This window comes from Agrilus planipennis, unplaced genomic scaffold, assembly GCF_000699045.2.
Source record: "Agrilus planipennis isolate EAB-ADULT unplaced genomic scaffold, Apla_2.0 scaffold278, whole genome shotgun sequence".
NCBI lineage: Eukaryota > Metazoa > Arthropoda > Insecta > Coleoptera > Buprestidae > Agrilus > Agrilus planipennis.
Genome location: NW_020439104.1, coordinates 45912 through 73081, shown reverse-complemented (window position 1 = coordinate 73081; position 27170 = coordinate 45912). Strand labels below are relative to the sequence as shown.

Genomic DNA, 27170 nt, shown 5'->3' with positions numbered 1-27170 from the left:
AGGAAACCACAGAAAAACTTGGACCAAGGCAGACGGACCCGGAATCGAACCGACGTCCTCCCGAACGCTAAGCAATGGTCTAAACCTCTAGGCCTCTTATGATGATGATGAGGTATATTTAGACCGGTGCTCACCTTCGGATCGGAATCATGGGTTCTATCAATAAGCTAAAAAACGCATGATACAAGTAATGGGAAAGAAATATTTAAAAGGAGTACAAGAAGATGAGAATGAATAGGAAACAGATATTCGGCTGGAACTAAGAATATGTAGCGGTATCAGTACAGGATATTATAGAGCAAACCCCGTTCAGATGGTTTAGTCATATAGTTGTTACCCAACAAATGGTACAACCGGATTTTTCACGACATAACGTATCACTTCTAGCTGCAAAGGGTCATTTATTAATCTGTTGATGTCAAGATATACCACCACGGATAGTACATGTGTCGTAATAATAGTATATTGTGGGTTGTAGTCAGCTGATTATGGAGGTTTGGTGGAGTTCCATTAATGTCCCTAAATCGCCGGAGGCGGGCTGATATGTAGGAATAATGTCGCGAGGTTAGGTTCCGTTATGAAAGTCGCTTTTAAATAATTGTTTAAAAAGATCCAATATTTGTCAATAACGGTGGTACGTTTTGTAGCATCCAAAGTATATTAAAGCAATTTTTAGTACCTTTTGTCGCTGGTACATTTTGTCGTGCATTCGGTCATACGAGTAGAATGAATGGAGAGGGACAAATAAGGAATTAATGGGAAACTGGAATAATAAAAAAAATAGAGAAGATAACCAAACAATACATAGAGAAACGAATAGTGCTACACCAGGGAATAGTGTTAGGTACACTAGAGAAAGGAGGTAGTTGGCACAGACAAAATATAGTCAATTGTGTAATATTTACAGCTGAACTATCATCAGAAACAAACATTGAAATCGATTTCAGCAGATAATTGCCTTACGCCTTGGTCATTACGTTTATAGTGCATATAATCCGATGCCCATCATGTACGGATTTCTATACCTCTTTTTTCACATGTATAGTTGGGACGTTTAAGATTGGCATAGTCCGCTATAAATAAAACTATCGCATTTATTTTCTTCTTTCCACAAATTAACCAAAGTAAAGCGGTTGCTGTCAGAACGCCTATTTTTACACACGACAGAGGTTGTAGGGAATATCTTAAACATAGACAAGAGATATCAGGTAGGAATAGCAGCGGACACTATTAAAGAACATAAAATAAAATAACATCACACCAATTGATGTGCAACAGAAAAAGACGAAGGCAAGCAGAATTTGAGCAGGTTGCCAGTATCGGACTTTAAAGAAAGTTCAACATTCTCAGGAACTTAGGAAAGCAAACACGCTTATTGAAAGATATAATTCCAACCAGGCAGTTATAAAGCCGACCCTGATCTTTAGCATACCTAAGCAACCTCTAACCTCTGCCCTGCTTACTATTATTCGGTTTTCTCTTTTCACTTTATCTACACTCATCATGAAGCATTTCCTAACTTAACAGAGAGTGTTCGTAACTCAGCAAACGACTACAGTCCCAAGGGGAAAGAGATAATTTATGGCGGACTATGCCAATTTTAATTGTCCCAATTATACCTATAGCGATAGGCAGAAATAGATACAACCTCTTGAGCACAAGCTCTCAATCACTGAATAAGTATACACTCTAGAATTAATTTTAATTAGATAAACAGGCGATAAGTAAACTCAAGCTCTTAACAGGTCTATGCTTTAGAATTTATTTTAAAAAGTAGGAAAGTAAATATAAAACAAAAAATGGCGTTTTGTTTTGTAATACACGTAACTTTACTGAAACACACAATATAAGAAAGCAAATATTTGCTCTTGTAAAAAAAATATTTAAAAAAATTACATTATATTTTATTAGAAAAAAAAGCACAAGTGGGTAAGTCTTGTCTCTTATCAAAGGACTTTGACGCATCGCATTTAAGATTCAGCGCGCTGGGTTATTAGGAAGTTACTTCAGTCGCGGAGGGTTATTTTTTCTATTTGATTAATTACATGAGACGTTTTTTAAATAGAATCCCTCCCTCTCCCTTCATGGGATTTGATAAGATATGGTGGGACCCCAATTCCATCACATGATATTTATCCGGGCGAAATGGGACACCTCAAAAATAGATAAATGATTTTTTGTATTTTCCGTAAATGTATAATAAAGTATACATATACGTATAGGAAATTTTCACTAATATGTAATTGTTTTCCGTCTTATTTACTGAAATTGATCAAAAGGAAAATATTGAAGATACTAAAATTTTTTTGTCGATTTAAATCAAATTTCTGGCGAGTTACGTAAAATGAAAATATAGGCGCATTAGTTTTTATTAAAGCAGGCGTTCCATTTAACAAATTGAAAATAAATCACATAAGACCTTATTTTTTTGTTTGTATTCTTCATCCTAGAATGTCCAGTTTACATTCTACAAACGTTTTCCCAAGATTGATAGGTCGTCTTAAATATTTTGCGAATAAACCCGTGTTTACGAGTCCCATATATAAACCCATAAGGACTGTTGTTTAGTCTCTCACGAATTTTTAATAACTCTTTTTTAGAGATCTGCATTAATTTGTTATTCGATCATTACTAAAGATGAAAAAAAACCTTATTTATCAAAGACTGTATTAAAGAAGAATTCAAATATAAAAACTGTAATTGAAATAACACTATTATGTTATTATATACTGTAAAAAGACTGACATAAAATATAAAAAAACGAACTCGACATTTACGAGAGAATTTCTCATAAAAGAGGTCAGTTCTGGTGATTAATTACTTGAACAATTTCGCTCGATGATTTCGTACAGTTTCTGAAGTTGGAGAAGACAGATTTTTAGAGGAAGTTATATCTCGGAAATAATGAAGACGTGCAAGGAAATTAACAAAACTTTTAGGTGAAAAACTGTGTATTATGGGAATAATAATGATCTTGGGAAACACTTTTTAATTTGTCGAATTCAAACGCAAAATAATTCTATAAAATTTGAATTTCCACAAAAAAGATGCATATTAAAAATGAAACATTTATTTCAATTAACTTTATAGACTTGTATTAGCTTAGATCAGTATTTATAATGACCCCATCTTATATTATACACTATATCTGATAAACATTTCGGAAAAATTAAGGGAGAAGAAAGTACACGAGAAAGAAATAGAATGGGCCATTGTTTTTTGTTTGATATTTTCTCACTCAACTTATTTTGTGATAATAGCAGTAACTTTGTTAATCGTATAGTACCTACGGAGTACGCAGGCTACTACTAATTATTACACGTGCAATTGACTTGTCTTTGTACCAGCTGTTATGAAGGTCACGAGTAGGTATGAGTGTTTCATCACTTGACGCATGCGATAACAACGGCTGATAAGTTAACGCGCTGCCAAACTGGCAACTGTACTCAATCAATGACGACTCGTTAGCGGGGTACTTTTTGTGCATACTTTTTACACCCAGGACGTTGTGGTGCTATCACGAGATGCACTCTACACTACCTCCAGATGTTATCTTTCAAATATTCCGGAATACTTATCAGAAATAGTGTGTAAGTTCAATATTTTATTTTTCTCTGTAACCATCTTTCTTAAGTTTTGATTGTGACCCTGTCATTGACCGTCAAGCTGTTGGGTCTTATTAAAGATAAATAAATTACAATCGTATAGATTATTTATTGGGATCATATAGTATAACATAAGTGATAAAATAGAAAAAGGATATTGGTAATGTAAAGTCATATTGAGATGTGAGGTTTGAACTGCTTCAAATTTACTTCTTATAAAGATGATGAACAGCACATGTGGACAATATGACCCGTTTCCGATACAGGAAACATCAAATAGAAGTGAACTTTTCAACTCTCATTTCAAAATCATCAAATATAAAATCGATTTCGAACTTCAAGAATGTCAAATTTACTTCGGGGTAAATGTCATAAAAATCTTTTAGAGTGTAATTTTGTAAATAAAGAAAAACGTTTTCCTGTAGACTTCTAAATATTTTTCTTGTGAAGAAAAACAAGTATTAAAAAATTATGCTATTTTTAATGCATAAATAGTATCCTAGTAGAGAGCCTATAGAGAAAGCTCTCCCCATTTTTGAAAAGTAACAAAATCAGTTATTTAACTTATTCTATAAATTGACGAAATCTGTAAAATATTTCCCCACCATACCCTAGTCTCCATAATAAGTAATGAAAAGAATTTGATTCAAAATTTAAATATTCTTTAAGGGAAATTGTAAATATACTCCTTAATTATGCGTATTAATGAACTTATATCTTTATTATCTTGGTCCTCAAAACCATTTTAATCATTTTCGTTACCGAGACCATCTTTGTAAAAAACAAGCAATAACTTGCAACCTACCTTGAATAGGACTAACACCAAAAGGTGAAACGTCCGTATGGTTTGATGTAATATAATATAATAATTTCTCTTAAATTGACTTGAATTTTTATAACTAAAATTGTAAAATTCTGGGATAGTAGCATGGTTTATATTGGACCGTTTTGTTGACAAATGTTCTGTGACAGTCTGAAAGGAATGTGCTTTGTTTTAAGATCTTAGTAAGCTATTAGTAGCTGTCGCTAGACTGGTCGAAAACTGCAAACTGATTAAGTTCAGACACCACAAATAACCGATCGACAAATTAAATTGCAAACTTTAATGAGTAACATCGTCAGATTAATATCAGTACCCTTTTATGGTACCTACTTACAAACTTAAATAATTGATGTGCTTTTTCCCCCACTCTAATTTTGTCAGTATATCCATAAATTTAGACTAAGGTCAGTATTTTCATCGCGCGACCCTCTAAAAGAAATAAAGTTTTCAGTAATTGCCGCACCTCATCATTGGTTCTTACTTGGTGCAGTTTTTTGTTAAAAATATTTTATAAAAAAAATACTGATATGCAAGGGAATGAAAAATAGGGAAAGAGCGAATATAAAGGTAGAAGACGAAAAATTGGAAAAAGTGGCTAATTTTTGACGGATAAGTCAGGACGGAAGGAGCAGTAGGGATAAAAAGCAGAGAATAGCACAGGGTCGAGTTGCCTTCAATAAAGGAATTTACTTGTATGCTCGCAAACGATTAATTTAGAAAATTGAAAAAGGTTGTTAAAGGTGTATGTTTGGAGCGTGGCGCTGTACGGATGCGAAACATGAACAGTGAGCTCGGCGGAAAAGTAGAGATAGGTTCGTAGGACATCTTTCAGGCATGAAGGTCTAGTCAGAGACATATTAGAGACAGAAACGGAAGTTAGGAGTGGTAGAGGTAGACCTGGGTTAGATTACTGTTCGCAAATAATTAAAGATGTGGGTTGTTCTAGTTTTAGGTGAATGCGAAGATTAGGTCAGGATAGGAAAAGGTGGAGGTGAGTGTCCAACCAGTCTTAGGACTGACGACCTTATGATGATGATAATTTTATATTAATGTAAACTTGGTACCTGGACCTGCGTCAATTTCTAGTAATGGTTCTTTGTAAATTCGGTAACAGATTATCTTTAAATAACAACATATTTAGAAATATTACGGTATTGTGGCCCTCCTTGAAAAGCACCTCTGGGATGTCTTTTAGTCTTCAAGATATCACAAATAAAAATAGACACAAAATTGAATTTCAAAGTATCTATTATCTATAGGTAGTTGGAAATTTTAAAATCTTAAATTTCTGTGAATACAGACAGACAGATCATTATACTAGTGCCTTGTAATTTTTGAGATTAAATAATTTAAGGGTATTCAAAAGGTGTAATACATTTTATTTACAGTATTCCTTTTTTAATTCTTGGTTAAAGTTGGTAAATCATTTATGAAATTTTCCTTATTGTATTATTTAGATATAAACTATTGTTAATCTTCATTCCCATTAGTTAACACCAAAACAGTAATTTCTAAATTTCTACTAAAAGAAAAGAGCAGTTAAAATACGTCTTACTTTCATAACTATTTACTGATGATTACAATTTCAAGAGAACATAAATATGAAGTAACAAAGGAAGGTTTCTTATTTTCAGGTATTTTTCTAATTAATTTACTTATTCCTTAAATTATCTATTTAACCTCTACATTATGAATAAATGGGAAATATGGTACAGCTGCACAAATTAATTTAGCACTCTAAAGTAGGTATACATATAACGTGGAATATAATCCTTCTCTTGAAAATATATTACGAGCTACTGCTATCATCATAAATTAGTTTAAATGCAGTCTGACTTTCATAAACCCAGAAAAAAAAGTTCAAGGGTTAAAATTACAAGACTACCCTTTTATGTACCTAAGCATTTTCTGTAGATACTTTGTTACTTTAAAATGATTTTATGTTAGCGATTCAGTTATAATAAAAGAATATTATTTATCACTGCTTTCGTGTAAATTTTCATATAAAATCGAGAAACTGTTTATTTCATTCACAGGACTTTATCAAAGACGAAATGTCGGCTGTTTCATTTTCGCTTTTGATTGTTCGCATTCGTATAAGTTATGGGAGGAATGGAAACTATTAGTAACTTGATCTATTTAAAAGTTACTGTAATAATTACCCAAACTGTTCGCTGTCTTTTCTAATCATTTATTGATCGTTTAATATCTTCCTGTTATATGTCCCCATTAAATATCCTTATACAGTAATTTATTTTAAACAATATCGGAATCTTATAAACACATGGGAATTAGGGATGTAATGAACTTGAAAATTCGAATTTGGATACGGGATAATTTGACGCTATTTCTAGGTTATCATTTGGTACTACACTATCATCATCATAAGGTCGTCAGTCCTAAAACTGATTAGACACTCACCTCTACTCTTTCCTATCCTGAACACATGAGTTAATCTTTGCATTTCCTTCATCTCATCTCACATCCTTAACTATTTGTGAACAATCCAATCTAGGTCTACCTTCACTCCTCTTAGCTCCTGTTTCAGCTTCCAATATGTCCCTAACTGGCTCTTCACAATAATAGAAAAAAACAAGTAACAAGTGATTATTATAGCCACTCCTTCTTAAGTGTTATCTATGGCCAGGCGATAATCTGTCATAACATGTCTCCTTCAGACTTCAGCCCTATTCGAAATTATTCAAAACTTCTATAATAGATTCAGTTATGGTTTCATATGTCGATTTTTATTTCGGTTGCGGATAGCGAGCTTCATAACATCCATAATGGAAATCAACACGATGTGCGATTGGAAATTTTTTCTGGTAGACAGCAGTGGATGTATTTGCGTTAAATCTGCACTCACCTTTATATAAAAAAGAAACTTTTTCGTGTCAGTCTCACCCGTTACTAATACTGGTGGGCGGGCAGGCCCTTCGACCTATACTCTAACCTCAAGATAGGGCGGAACACCCTCTTTGCCCCCCCCTCTTTTAGTAATTGTCGGAATAAACAAGTGGTATTTGGGTAAAGACAGACATGACGGAAGAAAAAAAAAGGATCTACGATTTTTTCGAACCCGGGCAGAAACATGATAGTGGCGCCCCCTATCTCCAATCTTTAAGATAAATTTAAAAAATAACAAATATATAATAGTTGACATTTTTCGTGAACAGGACAATAAGATAAAATAATAAATTTGCACTCATTATTATTTATAACCTAATGACTTTTTCATTTGTGTGACAAAAAAATATACGTAAAAAATATAACCACATTAGCCAACAGATAATCAAGACATTTACAATCCCAACATTTTTTTCTCTTTAATCTATTTGAATAGCCCAGGATGGGAAGGAGTGGAGGTGCGTGTCTAACCAGTCTCAGGACTGACGACCTTATGATGATGAATCTATTTGAATCCGTTACCAAAAAATTTTTTCAAATAAGTTCTTGAAAACGAACCCTTAGACTGCGTTAAATAACCAACTAGGCGCTTTGAGGAACAAGTTTTTTGTTTTCAACCATATTATATTATGATTTTAGCGCCCCCTGAAATTGCAACCCTTGGCGAGTGCCTCCCCCAACCCGTACATCCGGGGCTTAAAGGAACTATTGAAAACATGGACCAAGGGAGACGCACCGGGATCAAATTAAATTTTCTGTCTCGCCTTGATGTCCTACGTGACACCCTATTTAGTTTAGCAATCAATCAAAAACTCATTGATCAATTTTTACACTTATTTACATGTAAACACTTGATACATAGTATTTCTTCAGAAGTTAGGATTGAACTTGAGCACGTTGGATTTGAAATTAATATTAGGTAAGTGAGTTTTATTTCCGATACATGATTTATTGTTTAAGGGATTCAATTCATTTAACCAGAATTGAATGGTGATTCATTACAACCAGTGAATACCATACATTGTTTCGTCGCCTTGTAAGGGCTCGTTTTCGGCAATATTCTGCTGATACTTATCAGTAGGGCAGAATAAAGCGGCACCACCAAAACTAATCAGCGGTGCATTTAGTTGAGAGAAGAACGCATAGACGTTTAATTTGTGGAATTTTATATTGAAATTACATTTACTGTACACCTTTAATTACACTATTTACATCGAAGTGAGTCTGATTGATGTTGAGAATCTCTTCGCTTTACATGATCTGAATCTGGTCGCTTTACATGATCTTAGTCTGAATCTTGTGAGTCTGAATCTGTCTTAGAAACTTAAAACTAAGACTTAAATAAACTTAACTATGCAAATAAAAGGAGTGAAGTTTAGGAATCCCTTCCTAAATATTATGGATGACAAGCTTCATTGGTTATTACCACTGGGGGTGGTTCTGGTAGACACAATAGTCCCAGTTTCGAGTGAATGTTTACATTTATGGGGCAATAAAATGAATCGCTTTGAGTCCTCGATGGACCTGCACATTACAAGACATGAATTTATGATAGCCTTCTTGCTGTCAACCCTGACCAATATGTGTACCCTTTTTACTTCATATTTATAACAGTGGCATCCATAACACTATTTTACGCATAGACACAAAAGAAACCCTTCTCGAAATCGAAACAAAAGATTTTGATTCTTAAAGAAACTATTATTTCAAAAAAAAAAGCAGACGTTAAAAAGAAACTGAATTTTGAGTGAAACGAATTGATGAATAGACGAAAAGTAGAAATCGTTTTGGTGCAAACCTATATCCTTTTACAATGAATATATACGCTTTGCATCGAATCGGTGTCAATATTAAAACGCGATATTTGGAAGCTCTTTTCCAATGATTCCTTTATATTTATACAGGACTGAAGTATTACTCTCCGTTATTGCATTTTTCAACCAGATTATTTCCTCCCCGACTTCTTTGACCCACTTATTAGAATCAAGCTTAGCCGCGTGAATGAAACCGTTCCAATATTTAACTTCCCTAATGGAGATCCAATTGATAGTTTTGCGCTTTGTTACTTAACTTTAAAGTTTTCAGTAGTTCACTTTGTTTCATAAACAAACATCGTATCGGACGGGAAGCGTATTCGCAATAATATTTCCACTAAGGATTTCGCGGAGGGATTATTTTTGTTAATTCTATTTCTTCCTTAGAGCACATGTTCGAAGATTCAAACTTGCGATAGACACGACCCGAGGGCATGCGCCTTTCTGGGCCAAAACGTGTTAGAAACATGCACTTCAACTCCCGCGAAGCGTAGCGACATTGTTGGTTGGTGAAATGTTGTGTTGTATGGGTACATACTGATAACCGAACAAGAAAGAATAGCCGTAATATTTTCAACTTGAAGGTCTTTAAACGATCGAAATGATGATGGAAAGACTGCTGAAAATTTTAAACTATTTTTATCTAATTGCGTAAGTATGTTTAAATGTACTATATACTTATAGCTAGTTTCTTTTATTTAAATTATTTAGTCCATCTTCTACTTCTTGTTCCTTAAAAGCATGTAAAAAGCTTGTTCAATATTTTTACGTAAAACTTCCTCGTTATTCGAGACTTTTCTTTTTTATATCTTAATCTTGTTCTTTAAACACCTATTAGAAAATTCCTTCATTATTTTTTAGTGAAAAAAAGCTTTTCCAATATTTAGTGCATCATTGAGTATTTTAAGTGTTTTCCTTTTTTGAACTTCATACTGAATTTTCTATTTTATGTTCTTTAAATTATCTTATGAGCTTTAAGTAGAATTTTCTGATAAATAGAGATTCATATTGTTTAAATAATGAAATTCCTGCTACTTTCCTTATTTATAGTAAAATTTAATAGAAAAAATAGTGAATTACATTCCATTTAGCACTTACAAATGAAACTAACAAGCACTATTTACCTCTACGACATTTGTTGTAAGTGGTTTTTCTTGACACTGAAAATAAATTGTCCTGTCGTTGGCCACACTTATTCGATAAACCTATTCTGTGGTAAAAAAACAAATAGCTGTCCTCCTAGAATGTTATCTAAAGCACAAGTATNACATAGCCATCCATAACACTATTTTACGCATAGGCACAAAAGAAACCCTTCTCGAAATCGAAACAAAAGATTTTGATTCTTAAAGAAACTATTATTTCAAAAAAAAAAGCAGACGTTAAAAAGAAACTGAATTTTGAGTGAAACGAATTGATGAATAGACGAAAAGTAGAAATCGTTTTGGTGCAAACCTATATCCTTTTACAATGAATATATACGCTTTGCATCGAATCGGTGTCAATATTAAAACGCGATATTTGGAAGCTCTTTTCCAATGATTCCTTTATATTTATACAGGACTGAAGTATTACTCTCCGTTATTGCATTTTTCAACCAGATTATTTCCTCCCCGACTTCTTTGACCCACTTATTAGAATCAAGCTTAGCCGCGTGAATGAAACCGTTCCAATATTTAACTTCCCTAATGGAGATCCAATTGATAGTTTTGCGCTTTGTTACTTAACTTTAAAGTTTTCAGTAGTTCACTTTGTTTCATAAACAAACATCGTATCGGACGGGAAGCGTATTCGCAATAATATTTCCACTAAGGATTTCGCGGAGGGATTATTTTTGTTAATTCTATTTCTTCCTTAGAGCACATGTTCGAAGATTCAAACTTGCGATAGACACGACCCGAGGGCATGCGCCTTTCTGGGCCAAAACGTGTTAGAAACATGCACTTCAACTCCCGCGAAGCGTAGCGACATTGTTGGTTGGTGAAATGTTGTGTTGTATGGGTACATACTGATAACCGAACAAGAAAGAATAGCCGTAATATTTTCAACTTGAAGGTCTTTAAACGATCGAAATGATGATGGAAAGACTGCTGAAAATTTTAAACTATTTTTATCTAATTGCGTAAGTATGTTTAAATGTACTATATACTTATAGCTAGTTTCTTTTATTTAAATTATTTAGTCCATCTTCTACTTCTTGTTCCTTAAAAGCATGTAAAAAGCTTGTTCAATATTTTTACGTAAAACTTCCTCGTTATTCGAGACTTTTCTTTTTTATATCTTAATCTTGTTCTTTAAACACCTATTAGAAAATTCCTTCATTATTTTTTAGTGAAAAAAAGCTTTTCCAATATTTAGTGCATCATTGAGTATTTTAAGTGTTTTCCTTTTTTGAACTTCATACTGAATTTTCTATTTTATGTTCTTTAAATTATCTTATGAGCTTTAAGTAGAATTTTCTGATAAATAGAGATTCATATTGTTTAAATAATGAAATTCCTGCTACTTTCCTTATTTATAGTAAAATTTAATAGAAAAAATAGTGAATTACATTCCATTTAGCACTTACAAATGAAACTAACAAGCACTATTTACCTCTACGACATTTGTTGTAAGTGGTTTTTCTTGACACTGAAAATAAATTGTCCTGTCGTTGGCCACACTTATTCGATAAACCTATTCTGTGGTAAAAAAACAAATAGCTGTCCTCCTAGAATGTTATCTAAAGCACAAGTATTGGAACCTTGATAAACGATGTCGTTTTTTTTTACAAAAACCTTCTACAACTCTTACGGTTTATTAACAAAGTATGCAAATGGTATGTATTAATTAAAAATATTTTTGAGAACTGCCTTTACTAAGTATAGTTGGAACTAAATTATTTAATTTTACATTTTAAGCAACTTAGAAAGTACTTATTTTCCTAAATACAATAAAAAATAGCTATTTATTTAATCCTGAAAAGTATATAAATGAAATTGATAAAGTGTCTTCAGTCCTGACTTTTTCAGCATTAAGCCATTTAAATCAATTCTCATGCGAAATCCTTCAAACTTAATGACTTTGGCATTTATTCAACGAAAGAAGGAGGTTTGGCAATTATAATAGAGTAGAAATAAATCTGATTAGCCGAAGAGAGACCGTTTAGCTTTCGATAGACGAAAGAGCAAACAGAGTGAGAAATGAGCAAATAAATCCAATAAGCACAAGTTTTGGCATATCTTAATTTAATTCTGATCTATATAATAAGAAAACAATTAGTACAACTACATACAAAAAAGAACCAACATTCCGCTTTTATAGTTAAGATCCTTTATAACTTGCTTTCTGATCTCTGTCCGTCTGATTTTGAACCGATTATTGTTATCCAAATGGACTTAAATTTTGCGTTGCAGTCAACTGCGGTCACATACAGTTAATCAAAATTTCTTTTGCTTAACAAAAATTCTAACTTTTAAACTCGACAAAATTACAATGTGAGAAAATCAAGCAACTTGAACTACAATAATGAACATATTTTTAATGGTTTAATCTTTATATATAAAAATCTTCTGTGCGTTGTAATTAGACTCCTCCTAAACAGCTGGGTCAATTTTGATGAAGATTTTTATGTGTTCAAGTGGATTCGAGAAAGGTTTAGATTTATAATAATAATATTATTTGCATTTTTTTATTGATTAAAAATTTTGAAAACATTTTAAAACAAAGTCGCTCCCGCTGTCTGTACGCTTAGATCTTTTAAACTACGCAACGGATTTTAATACAGTTTTTAGCAATAGATAGAGTAATCCATTAGGAAGGTTTATATGTATAATACATGCATATTATTGTACAGAAAAGTCGAGAAATTGAAAGATTTTTAATGTGATGTCGTAACAAACATATTTTTGTGCGCTTACATTGCAAACGCTGGCTAAACCTTATAGTTATCATACAGATATTACCTTTCCTATTACTTTCGTCTTTTGTTTACGTGGCATTGGAATTTCCTACATGGAATGCTCGATCATTAGATATACAATTTCAGCATTCTATTCAGTAGATGTTAACGGTTATGGTGACCTCTGTTGACACAATAATCCTATTTGAATAAGGACATCACCATACCTAATATGTAATAAATGGAGGATTACAACTTTAATATAAATTAAAGATCCTGTCTAAAAAATGACAATGATAAATGCAATATGGAATTAACATTACAAAGAACTTCACCATTTCTAATAATACATACATTTTATCTTTAGGTATATTTAAAAAATGTCCAAACACATTTTATGTTTAAAATAAAATCGAAATTGAATACTGTTAATTGATGAACGTAACTCGGTGTGGAATTGAGTTGTTATCAATTGCCTATAATTCCAATTAAGTGATTATAGGTAGTTTATAGTTTATAGGTTGAAAATTGTTACGGATAAAATAACGCACTATTTCTTCACTAACAATAACACTGAACTTTATTAAATAATTTTAAAAATACACTATGTCAATAAAATAAAATTAATTGTTGAAAAAATACGCGTACAAAATATGTTATATCCCGCGGAGAGTATGTTTGTTGAGATGCTGTTTTGTGCGAGTGACAATGAACGACTGCTTTTAGAGGAAAGCATTTTAGGTTTTCGGTAAACAAAAAAAGACTAATACGAAATGTACGAGCAAAAATAGCCCTTAAAGACACAAAATAGAGCAACAAATCATTCAAGGAATTACTGAGAATTCGAACTTGCCGGACCGTCATAAAAATGGTTAGTGAAGGGTCTCGACAAAAATTACCTGCGGGTGAATAGTGAGGCTATTTTGAACGTTGAAAAGTTTTGAAAAAAGATTCGTTAAACTGAACATACTCCCCCCGTTGAGAGGCAAATGCCGATCAAATAGTAGATGTTCAATAGTTACAATAGATTCGCTAGCTATATTAATTTAGATTAAAAATAACATATTGAATTTGAATTAAAACAAAATTAGAAAATGAAGAAAATAAATATTATGATGCTTCAATGGACTTGATAAATTTATCTTCAGCCTGTTGAATTGGCAGTGGTGCTACCTTTTGCACGCTGCGGTCATATTCCCCCTTGGCGGTTTTGATTCTGACGACTCTTACAATACCGTCATCACCTGGATAAGTAGCTGTTATCTTTCCCAGACTCCATTGAAGTGGAGGGAGGTTGTCTTCTTTTAGTANGTAAATAAAACATCCAATTCATTTTTAGGATAACCTCACATGGTATGGTGTAAACAAAGTTTCCACCCTTATTGTAGTACACAGAATATATTTAAAAAAAACTACTACAGAGAAAGTTCCATTCTTCTAACCTTGCCCAACTTCAACCGAAGAATACTTTTGTTTGATTCCTCAAAGTTGTAAGCTTACGATAAGAAAAGACAACACTTACGAAGTTGTCATTATCCTTCCTTTTGTTGGACCTGTATGCCTTTTACTTACTTCATCAATCAAAGTTTTGCCGAGTATACGTAACAATTACACGTAGACATGAAGATGAAGTTGTCAAGAATGATTTAAGCTACATTTTTAGTTGTTTATTAGTTAATATTATAAAAAACAATTAGAAACATCATTAGGTACGCGGATGAAAGTTGGTAGCACAAGTAATAGGTCAGTAAATAAACTTTTAATACAAATATTTATAATTCGTTTCAAATACTTATTCGAATTAAACAACTATTTTTCGAAAATAACTGTCGTGATCGAAATTGTCACATTAATGCAATTAAATACGTATCTACAATTAGATTGTCACGTTACAGTGCCTATATAGGCATAAAACTGAGACAGGTATGTAAAATGCATTATTCTTAATGCTGTGGCACTTCGAACGCTAAAAACTGAATAAATTATGCTTTTAATTCCGGCATCGCCAATTAGAATTAGATTCTTAAATATGATTTTAGTTTCAAACGACTTTTCTTGAAGATATTCCTCTTGTGGAACGTGCAAGATCACTTCTAAATTTTCTAGAACTCTAGACACTCTTTTAGACGATACTTAAATTACTTAGTAGGTAATTCACTAATTCGTTACACTACTGCTTCAGTACAAAAGCACACGATCAGTCGAAGGCTCATAGTTAGTGTTGATACTGAAGTAAAATTCTGTTGTTTTTTTGCGACATTTCGTCGACCTTAACGCCAATCTCGTCAGGTTAGTCTATAATATGAAACACTTTGATATTTATTAGTGGTTAATATATCAAATGTTAATGTGAAAATTAATTTTTCCATTTATACCAACTGTAAATTACCTCAAATTAATGAGGAAAACTTTGTTACTGTTGTCAGACCCTCGCCGGAACTAAGCTTAGTGGTCAGAGCATTGGTGCGTAAAGTCAAAGATCCCGGGTTCGATTCCCGGCGAAGGTATGACAACAGCAACAAATTTTTCCTCACTAACTTGAGATAATTTATGGTAGGTATAAATGGAAAATTAATTTTCACATTAATATTTGATAGTCTGAAATAATAATACACACGTTCAACACAGACTCTATAAAGAACATAGAGAGCGAAACTTCTGGTTCAATCATAAATTATAATTTACTAATTATTAATTAAAGTGTTTACATGGCTCGCATATGTATGGTCCGCATTCAAAACGACGATTAAAATTTTGCAAGGTAAGAATTATGCGGCTCCATGCATGATAGCGTCTGGTTGTAATGCAGTACATGTGACAAGAGGCGCGCGGTTTCCACAAATAGTATTTTAGCGTTTTAAGTACGCCCCTGATAATGACATGTACGAACGACGTCCGTTCCCTACTAATTATTATTTGTAATGTATATCTAGGATCTAGTATTTTCGCAACTGTAATTAATTGAGAAAAATTTTCTTAATTTCGTTAACTTTTTTTTGTATTGAATACTAAATCATTAAATCACTTATTATGTAAAAAAGATTAATTTTAAACAACATAAAGAATAACTGAAGTGTATCATATTAATTAAAAACTTTTTTATAAAAAAAGTTGCATTTACGTTTTTTGAAACTACTTTTTTTTACAAATATATTCATCTTGCTAACATTCCCAAAAAAAATACGATGTAAGTAGGTACAGGGTGTGCCCTAAAAAAGCGGTCATAATTCAAGAGATGATTGAGGTATTCAAATGGGTTATCCTGAATACGATTTTTTTTAAATATTTTCGAAACCGTTTATACTAGAATTTCGAAATTTGGTATATTGCATAAACTTTCAACGTTGAATTAGAATTAAAGCTCAGAATTTCAAAATTTTAATCAGAAGTATGTCATAAGTACTGAAAGAATTAAAGGTAAGAATATCCCCATATTTTAAGGGTACCTTTTCCAATTGAATTTTCCCAGATGAAATTGCTAAGAAGTACAAACGTAATAAGTGTTTCGTTAAAATTTAAATTCTTTGAATGTCTGAGAGATTCCAGTATGAACTGATTCGAAAATATTGAAAAAGTGTTCAGAATGACCCATTTGAAAGGCTCAGAGTTCCCTTAAGAAGCAGTTTTCAGCAAATGTTTAAAGGTTACTTTTCTTCAAAAAAATACCTCAAGAATCAACCCTTGAATTTTTGTCGCATATTTACAAAGCACCCTGTACAGGTGTATAAAATATATTAAATTATATAGATACTATTTACGGACAGATTTTATGATATATTATGCCTGTTACAACCTCGAATGCCACTCGTTTGTCTGAAAAATCTGAAGCAAGTTACGGTTAGGTTGTCCTACTTATATATATTCCAGGTCTTTTTGCGTACTACAGTAGAACATCTATAATTCGAACATCAAGGGAGACGCCAAAAAATTCTAATTATAGTTTTCGACTTATGGAGGATTTTGACATAGGCGGGTTTTGATTCGACTTGTAGAGGTTAAGATTTACTCTTACTAAGTTACAGAGGTGAAATAAATAAAAATTCAAGTTACAGAAGTAACAAACATTTTTATTTATTATAAATCAACATTATTTCAAGACACCCTTAAAATAAAAAATATATGTAGGTACTAAAGCTAAAGTTAAAATGACATCAAAAATAATAAGAAGTACCAAAAATAAACACCTGACACGTGTTAACGTGAGTCATAAATTCCTTAAGTGTACTACTATTTATTATATACTCCTAAATTGTTTTCCAAGAAACAATAGTGTACTTACATTGTCGGCAAATCCTTAATATCGATGACTTAGTTTTCTTCGAACTATGTATAAACGTAATAAGTTTCAAATTATCGAGTTGTAAAGGTTGTAAAATAAACATTGCTATGTTCGGGATACAGAGGTCCAATTTAATTTTTCGAATTATAGAAGAAAAATATGTACCAAAATAGCTTGCAGGGACTCACTGATTATTTCGACTAATAGAGGGTAGAGATTTCGAGTAATGAGGCTTGAAGGGAAGGGAACAAAACATTTTTTCGAGTTTTGGAGATTTTCGGCTTATCGAGTTTCGACTTAAAAAGGTTCTACTGTATTTAATTTTATATTATAGCGGGCAAGAGTGTGTTTGTGTGCGATCGGACACACGTGTGTCGTACCTGCTTTCTGGGAAATCAGTTAAACAGTTCAGAGAAAAAAGAAACTATCCGGATGTTTCGAGAAGGCTCCTGAAAGAAAACAAAAGAGTATTTAAAGGAAGAGACGATCGCCGAGTAGAGTAGAAATAAATTGACCGTTGCAGAAGTGAATCCAGGAATAAATTGACAGTGATAGCATTGAAATAAATAGCGCAGTGAATAGTGATATATCAACAATAGTGTAAATAAATAAAATAATTCATAACCTAAGTTTAATAATAATTTAATAGTGTTTTTAAGTTCTTCAATAATTAGTGTAAATAAATAGTTTTTGTAGTTATCAGTATTAGAAGTTAATTTTGTTAAACCCACCAGCATTACAATATATAAAAAGTCGTTGTTTTTATTTTGTCAATTCATACCATCTACAAATCTCTCTCTGAATATGCCCTTAAATCTGCATAAGTTGCAAATTAATGTTAGTCATAATTATATGGAGGAAATAAGCAGAGAAACTTTTTTAATGGATTAATATTTTATTAATAATTAAATTTTAATTTAGTCAGCAACAACGGCAGAGTTATTTTCAACAGCCATTATTAGAAAAACTGATTTACTGTTAAAGACAAATCAGTTAGGTACAACTCAGAAACCATTTTCTCCACTTAATTAAATATCTTTTCTACCCCGTTTATTACAGCAGCTTCTCACAACATTTGATCCGCTTATTTATCAAAAATAAGTAACCCCATACTTCATTAAAACAGTGCCACTGAAGAGAAACGTTTTGATCAAAGAAAAACATGTGGAAAACGTGAGTTTTCCTTCAGAATTCGATTTCATTTGTACATGGAAAGTTAAAAAAAGCGTGGAAAGTATAATCAATCACTTTAATATCACGTAAGTTAAAGCAGGTATCGCCAAAAGGAAACTTTTTGAGGTAGTGTTTTGAGAGGAATAATGAACGAGAATCAATTTGAAGGTTCGGTGGTATATCGATACAATCTTTATTAATTAAAAGCTCTAACTCTAAACTCTTTCCAATGTAAATATTATCTAGCTCATCCATCACATTACTGATTTTTTTGTAACATTCTAGACAGTGACGTTTAGATACATACTTAAGATCACAGCAGGATACGCACATTTTTTACAATATGTAGATCAGTGGCGGACTAAGCCCGTCAAAGGCCCGGGGCGGCAAAGCTGAATGAGGCCCCCCAGCTTTTAGTTTTTTATTTTTTGTAGCGTGTTATATGTGTTTTCGTGCCTTCAATTTACTGAACCCCTCAATAATAACTTCTGTGAAATCGATTTCTTTTGAAATTTTTCTTTCTAATGAAAACACGGCTGGATTAACCAGTCGCTATTGACGCAACAAAAATCAAAAACACTATTACACTTTTTTAATGAAATTACTTTGAACGGATAATATCGCGTTTATTACTTTACAATTTGAAAAAATTCTTATCCGTTCGCGAAAATATCAGAACACTAAAAAATTATTAAATATCATCGTAATGAAATTTAATATATTTTAAATGAGGCCAATGATTATTTTTCGATGTAAATAGAATGTAGCGAATGTAAATGTAGACGTACAAGAGAGGATTATTTGCACTTCATTCATTCAGGGATCCCTGAGGTAGTACCCGCTACAAAGACGGGACATCCCCCAGCATATTGGACGCGTCAGCAAGGTTAAGAGAATATTAGTACCGCGTAAAAAGTCCAGATGGTTGTAGTGTTTTGATCTTGATGAAATTATGAAGGTACCAACACATTTTAAAGTCTTGTTTAGGAGGAGGCATTTGGGCCCCCCCCCAAGACCGGAGGCCCGGGGCGTGACGCCCCTTCCTCCCCCCTGTTAGTCCGCCACTGATTTAGATAGCAAAGAAAAAGATTTGTTTTCTCTTAGATTAATAGCATGTGTAAAAAATAATGTTAAAATTAAAATTCTGATAAGTACAATAAAAAATAAGTGCAATGTAACCATGAAGAATCCTATTTACTATGTTTTTATAATACGCTGGTGAAATCATACAGGGTGTCCCAAGCAAGCGGGTTTCTTCAATAACTGCTTTATAGCTGAAGATATCAAAAAAAGTTTCTTACAACAATGGTACCATATAAGTATCTTCATATCCTAAGATTATTTTCGATTATACAGAGTGTCTCATTTTTTCTGGAGGCAACCTAACTTCATTTATTCAAATGGAATGTCCTATTTATTATTTCATTTTTGAATTCCTCTTTAAATTTAAATACCACTTTATTAAGCATATATTATGTCTAAAATGCATCAATTTTCATAAATTTCGCACTAAATCAATAAATAGGCTGCTGAAGTGCTTTGCGCCATTTTGAATATTTCTGAAACGGAAGTGTGCTATTTTAGCACATACCTTGTAGAAGAAATGGCCTGCTATTTCCACTATTAACGTAAATATGTTATTTTCAAATTCATTGCAATATACCAATTCCAAAAAAAACAATAGTTATGCCAGTTCGAAACAATTTATTACAGAGGTGGTAGATTTGAATGAGTTTGAAAACAGTAGGTCATTTCATTCACTAGCTATGTATGAAAATACCTTTATGTGTTTTCGTTTCGGAGATATTCAAAATGGCGCAGAGCACTGCAACAGCTTGTTTAATAATTTAGTGCGAATTTTATGAAAATTGATGCATTTTAGACATAATATATGGTTAACAAAGTGGTATTTAAATTTAACGAGAAATTCAAGAATGCAATAATAAGTAGAGCATTTCATCTGAAAAAATGAAGTTAGGTTGCCTTTAGGGAAAATGGGACACTCCATATAATCGAAAATAATTTTAGGATTTTTGTAAGAAACTTTTTCTTCGACTGTAAAGCAGTTATTGAGGAATTGCGCTTGCTTGGGATACCCTGTATATTTAGACAGCATTAATAGTAGACAAATCAATAAAAATACGAGCACATCAAATCGTTTGCCCTCTTGTGATAGAAATATATTTATCTATCAGGTTGTTTTATGTTTTACTGGCGAATTAGACGATTAATAATGAATTCGGCTATTTTATTGCTGTCCGAATTTATGTAGTTACTGTGGGTCCACATTGGTAACGTATCACTAGCTAAGTTCTAGATATAAAAGTCCATATGCTACTAAGATATCGACAGTAAAGCGTCAATAATCCTTTTTTTTTTTATAAGTTTATGTTAATAAATTACAAAATACCTAAGAAAAAAGCGACGAAGACTTCACTTAGGAAAGGGGAGGAGGGCGTTCCCTGTAAAATATAAAGAGTAAATGGGTAAAACATAACGTAGGGAATGCCTTAGTAATTAGACATTTTCTTTGACAAATTAGTCTCCAAAAGTAAAAAAAAGAAAATTTTAATTGTGAATTCAGTTTTTCCACAGTTGGACAACTTAAAACAGAAATTATTAAGTGTCATTTTAGTAGAATATTAATTAAGTACTTATAAATAAAACTACAGTAAAATGAAACACTTAATTTAAGTTTCACTAAAAGCTTTTTTTGAATTTCCAAGCACTTTAAAGTTAAAAAAAAAGAAAATTTAAAAAACCAATGATTTGAGGACCAAAACGCGTCAAAAATTCAATAGATATTTCCTTTTAGCGAAATTTAACAATGTTGATGACAAAACCTGTCTTGATAAAGACAGCCATTTAGGAAGAAACTGTAGATATCTGAACAAAGGATACCCTCTTATATTATCAACTTACTAATTACTTAATCAAAATGGACCAAACTAATCTGTAAAATAGCTTATTCTTATTAGTTTACTCATAAATATTGCGGCATCTTAATAAGGCAAACTACTCCGCTGAAGTTTTCAACTTAAGCAAATTTAATTGTTCAATTTTATTTATGAAAACTAAGTGAACTTAACGAAACGATTAGGTATATTATACTCAGTTCCTCAGTGGTAACTTTATTATGGTCCATCCATGCTCATCTGTAAGCATGAATGTATTATATAATATTTTATCTGGTATTGTATCGCTTTTATTAAATAGCCACATGGAATNAAAATTGCTAAACAAGTAAATGTAAGTAAAATCTTGTATTAGTGGGTGTTACCGACTAGATACAAATTAAGGAAATGTACTTTGTAATTTTCTATCTTCGTTGCTCTTTCACAAAAGGGGAGCGATTTTGCGTATAATATACTCACAACTTCCTGAAAAAATAATTGCTACCTACTCAGAATGCTAACCTACCCCCTTTTTCTCGACTATTAAGCGAATATTTTATAAAGTTAAAACGAACTTTTGCATAGAAATTTTACAGCCCTTAAGAATTTCTAAAGAATGTGGAAATAAGTGTGGTAAACTATAGGTCTAAGGAGAAGTTTGCTCAGTTTTTTTTTGTCAAACAACCTACTAATTTACTTCTGAGCGGCTTCTAATTTTTAATTCCCTTTTTATATGTGCAGCAACGAACTCTTGACACGGTCTTTTCGCTGATTCTGCAACTGTTTGGCCTACAACTTAAAAGCTCTCTCGCGGCTTTGAGAGGGAGTAGTGTCATTATGTTAGATCAATATAGCAACTTTTTTCACTAGCTGACACATTGCTTTGAATACCAAGAGTTCGTACCGAATAATGTTGACACTTGTTAGCATTATAACTTTGTTAATTACTCTAACAAGGATTATGTTAATAAGCGAAGGAATACCTTCATAACAGAAACCGTAAAAAAGTTTATATTAAAGTAGAAAAATTTGCTAGGAATTGAACAGGAAACTAAAATGACTAAACCTAGATGAAGTCAAATTTGCCATCTTTGCATAACAATTGAAAATCTTCATGTAGAAGATCCATTGTTTAAATTTTAACACACACAGGCAGAATTGAAGAAAGATATTTCTAGTAGTGGAGTAAACGTAGTCAAACAAGAAGCATTGTTTCAGAATAATTTGTAACTGCATAAAAATTCAAAACAATCTTTGAAATGTCTTATAAACAGGTTAAAGTTCAATGTCTACCGGTTGGTGTTGTACGCTAAACCCCTTTTTTTATTAATAACAAAAAACTATAAAATTAGTTGTTAAATGATGTATCTCGAAAATTAATTAAGGAAAAATTATTAAAATCAGGTACTAGTTCTTGGTTATGCTGATTACGAATTTGATGTCAGATTTGCAAAATTCAAAATGGCGGATACAAAATGACCGATCAAAACGTAGAAAAAATGCGAAAAAATATTGTAATTTCGGTTCGAATTTGGTAGTTGTTATAATATATATTGTCGTATTCTTCTCGAATTTTCCACTTATATACGATTTTTTTAAAAAACGATTTAATCAGATAATTTAATTTTACATTGTTGTTTATCAATTTAAAAAAGACATAGTAGTCACCATGTATCCATGTGTAACACTTAGTAAAATAATTAGTTGTGGTAAACTTAATTCTTTATTCAAAAGTCTCGGAATTGTCTAATAATCGTGTTTTTACCAATTTTCGCGTTTATTCTTTTTAAATGTTATTACATTCGAAAAAAAAAAATAAAACCAAGAAGTATTTTTCAAGATTAATATCCTAGATAACACATTTAGACATTTAAATAAAAATAAATAATTTCTTTTTTATTACACTTTCAATAGTGTTAAATTTTCGATTTTTTTTCTTCTAAAATGTATAGTTCGACTTATTCGTAAAATATAAAAACGCGCATGTATCACAATATAAATCATTGTAGCTTTAGCATACATCCTCACCTTCTAATTGATAACTTATAAAGTGCCGATATCACGATATTAAGTTTTGATATTGACGATTGAAATTTGTTTGTTTTCGGTCTGAATTTCCTAAACTAATTTATTTTATATGTTTCTAAATACGTATTTTAGATACTCTCTTTAAATATGCTATCCAAATATATGTTTTTCTGTTTTTAATAAATTATTCATTTTACAATGTTTTTTACTAAATAATCTTTAATTTATCAAATGATCCGCTAGATATGTAAAAATTAAAATATTTAAGAAAACACTTAAAAACATGTAATACATCAAGAAAATTATCTTCTTTCATTCTTTATTGGTTTCATATCATTTGCTTTTTGCAATCAAAAGTTACAGTCATTTACGTACAGCGCGCACTCCCATTGCTTAGCATTCGGGAGGACGCCGGTTCGATTCCGGGTCTGTCTGCCTTGGTCCAAGTTTTTCTGTGGTTTCCTTGGATCACCTAGCAAATGCTGGGGCAGTAATATTCCACAGATAATCTTTCACTTTCTTCTGTCTTCATTTCGTCAGTCTCATCTTTCTCGCCAGAACCACCATCCACCCATTCCCACGATTCCTGAAAGCAGGCTGAAGAGGGCCTTCCGCCCTACCTTCCGGCGTAGTCCGGAGGGACTGCCCGCCCACCAGCATTACTGACTGGTGGGAATGAAACACCCAAGTTTTTTTTTTACTCCCGCAAGCCTATATCTGAGCGTCAGTAAGCGATCGGTGCAGCATCCTTTGGGACCTGAAGTTAATAAATTTCTACTCACTTTATTTTAATACCAAAAATACATATCCTATTGTTTCTTTTGTTTGGCACTATCAGGTTTTCCGTAAAAAAGTTTTTTTACTTAAAAAGTTATTCGCAAAAAAAAATTTTGCTCTTAAATTGTTAAATAAAAATAGAACGCGGACATTTTTTTCAGTAGACTTTTAACTACGTTATTCTAGCATACTTGAAGAATGTTGTTCACCAATGTCCACTTGGTTACAAATTTTTCCGAAGTGAAACTCTTCGCTTACTCCACTATAGAACATTTAATTATACTTCATTTACTTTCTCTAGCGATGTTCCCCTTCCAATATCTTGGATGCGCGTTGGCAAAATCGTAGGTAGGGAGAAAAAAGCTTATTATACTATCGACTCTTTTTCATTAAACATACTTTTTCATACAGTACCTGCCAAAAATTTTGTTTAATCATGAATAGTAATGCGAGTCAAAAACAAACGTTAAAGCCTTTAATATGTCTTCAAATATAAATAAACATCTCGTTGATATTTTCAGTAGTAATTGGTACCAATAACAGCACATTTCAGCAATGCAATTGTAGTGGATAAAATGGTCAATTTTTCCGTGCAGTACTGTACGGATTATACGTTCCTCACCGGTTAAGAGTTTGGCCGAGAGTTGTCTCCTTCCTTTTCTGTCCTAGTGCTGTTCTTTTCTACTTTGCACCGGTCAAACTGAAGGTCACATCGCTACAGAAAGTAAACGAAATATACTTTGTTTATATTAGAAGCGATTAAAATATTCACTTTCGTCGATCACACAGTTTTAAATTGAAAAAGGTGATATTTAAAATTTTTCAACACACCAAATCATGAAAATCTGCAAATACCATATATTAATAAGTGTACACTGCTACCAAGTAATTTACTTAAATTATTACTTCCTGTTGCCTGTTTGATGGTTTCTATATTGAAAAAACATTGCTCATTATCGTAAATATCAAACGTTGCCGTGCTGCCGCTATAAGATAATTTACATTTTATGAAATTTGTTTCAGAGCTGCGACTAACAAACGGGTGTTGACACGAGAATTAGCTGATGTGCAAAATGAAGTTTTATCCAGAAATGATACAGTGAGCTCCATCATAATCGACTTTTCAGATAGTGATACAACGAACCAACGTTCTCAAGGGTATAACAGCACATCTTTAAGGAAACTGAACAGTAAAAGGTCGATTCTCAACGATGCAGTCAGTCGTAATATCACATTGGTTCTGGAGAACTTGCTAAAGAATTACGAAAGCTCTCAACTACCCACTCACGGCAAGGGCAAGTACATCATTTTAACATTACATTTTATCTTGCATTAGCGTCTGGCAATACGGGGCACACTAGTATAGTTGAGATATAGCAGAACAAAAACCGATGCTCGTGATGTACCTACATCATTACAGAGGCAATGCAAGAGCAATTCCCCTAATACAATATTCCTGTTGAAATTTAAACTTGGCAGTTATTTTTCATATTCATCGGTTGGCAGCTCTGCCAGCAGTTTACGTTTTTGGTGTGTTATTGCGTTTCACCTGTTTCATCTTTTTTAATCCTTTAAGACTTTCAAATTTAAAATTTATCAATAAATAACAAATAGAGTAAATCATATTTCTAAAAATGCCAATGCAATTAAATAACCTAACCTAATTATTTTCTACATAATCAATTTTTTTAGAGGATTTGATCACATTGGCTTGATACGTCACCTTTCACTTCAATAACGTAATGCATAGGATGCATCGGCTTTATTTTAGATTAGTTATAGGTGCATTTCTAATACCTCCATTAATTACTTCTTAGAAAAGGAAGCGACATTTTGTTTTTCAAAAAAAAGTGACAAATACTCTTCAAGAATTCTTAAGACTCCAAGTAGGATCCTTTTTAGTATGGGAAATACTACTAGGGTCATTTATATGAGTTTTATTCGAACAACAAATGTAACTCTCAATAGGGGTCGACGGTGGAAGTTCACTGTCGTTAGCCCTCTTACCAGGTCAGCAGTAAATTTAAGGAGTTTCCTGATCGATTCCAAAACTATTGAAAATCAATAAAAATTTAGGATATTCTTATTTTCAACTTGATAAGACATTACAATAAATTTCAAATGGATTTACTGAACCGTTTATCAGTTATGACGATTTTAATTTTCATTAGTTTTACATGGGTTCTTATGGAAAATATATATCTAATCGGATATATAAATCAAATAAAAATAGAAAAAACGATTGAGCTTTTTCCAATTTTCTTCCATATTATTCGTTATTTCTTATTTTATTCAAAGTTTTTACTTAAATTTCAAATTTTCTCTCAAACCGTATACTTTTTTTTTTAGTATAGATAGTATTTATTTACCTCATGATATGCTGCAAAACCTAATTAATCACGAATTTCTAATTTTATGTACTCTTGTCTCCGATTGTACCTCCCAAACATCCTTAAATAAACTCACAAAAGATAAATATTCGATAGTTGAATAATGTTGATGCGTTGAATCTAACGCTAACATCTGGGCATATTTATATTTTGTTACGTCGTTAGTTTAATTAATAGAAATTCCTAAACAGACATTCGCCTGAAAATTTCAATCCCAAATCCCATTGCTTTGCACTATATCAGCCACCTTTGCCATAAACGAATCGCCAAATTATAGAGCGAATAATTTAGAGAATTTAAGCACTTACTAATCCGGGTCATTATTATGCTTAAAAACTCAAATTGACTTCTGAAAAATAATTTTTCGGTACTAGATTTGATCCTACGAAAACTGGATTGAAACTGGCTTGAAGATGCTTTTAGTTAAGTAACCACGATAAGGCTCTTTTTCATCTCCTCGTTCTTTTCGCTTTCGTCCCTTTTGACATTATAATCAATAGCATAGTTGAGAACGTCCGGAAGTGTTTTGTCTAAAACTTGCATCCCGTTACCTTTACCATCTAATTATTTCCAAGTAATAGCAAGAAATTTCAAATATTT

At 32.2% G+C, this 27170-nt stretch overlaps 1 protein-coding gene across 1 annotated transcript in view; it reads left to right on the top strand.

Moving 5' to 3' along the window:
- Window positions 1-11118: 11118 nt before the first annotated feature.
- LOC108741458 (gamma-aminobutyric acid receptor subunit alpha-6) overlaps window positions 11119-27170 on the top strand; it is a 44927-nt gene continuing 28875 nt past the window's right edge. The window contains exons 1-2 of the mRNA XM_025977515.1: window positions 11119-11271; window positions 25204-25475. Coding sequence (XP_025833300.1) covers window positions 11222-11271; window positions 25204-25475 — 322 coding nt within the window. The 5' untranslated portion in view covers window positions 11119-11221. The remainder of the gene's footprint in view (window positions 11272-25203; window positions 25476-27170) is intronic.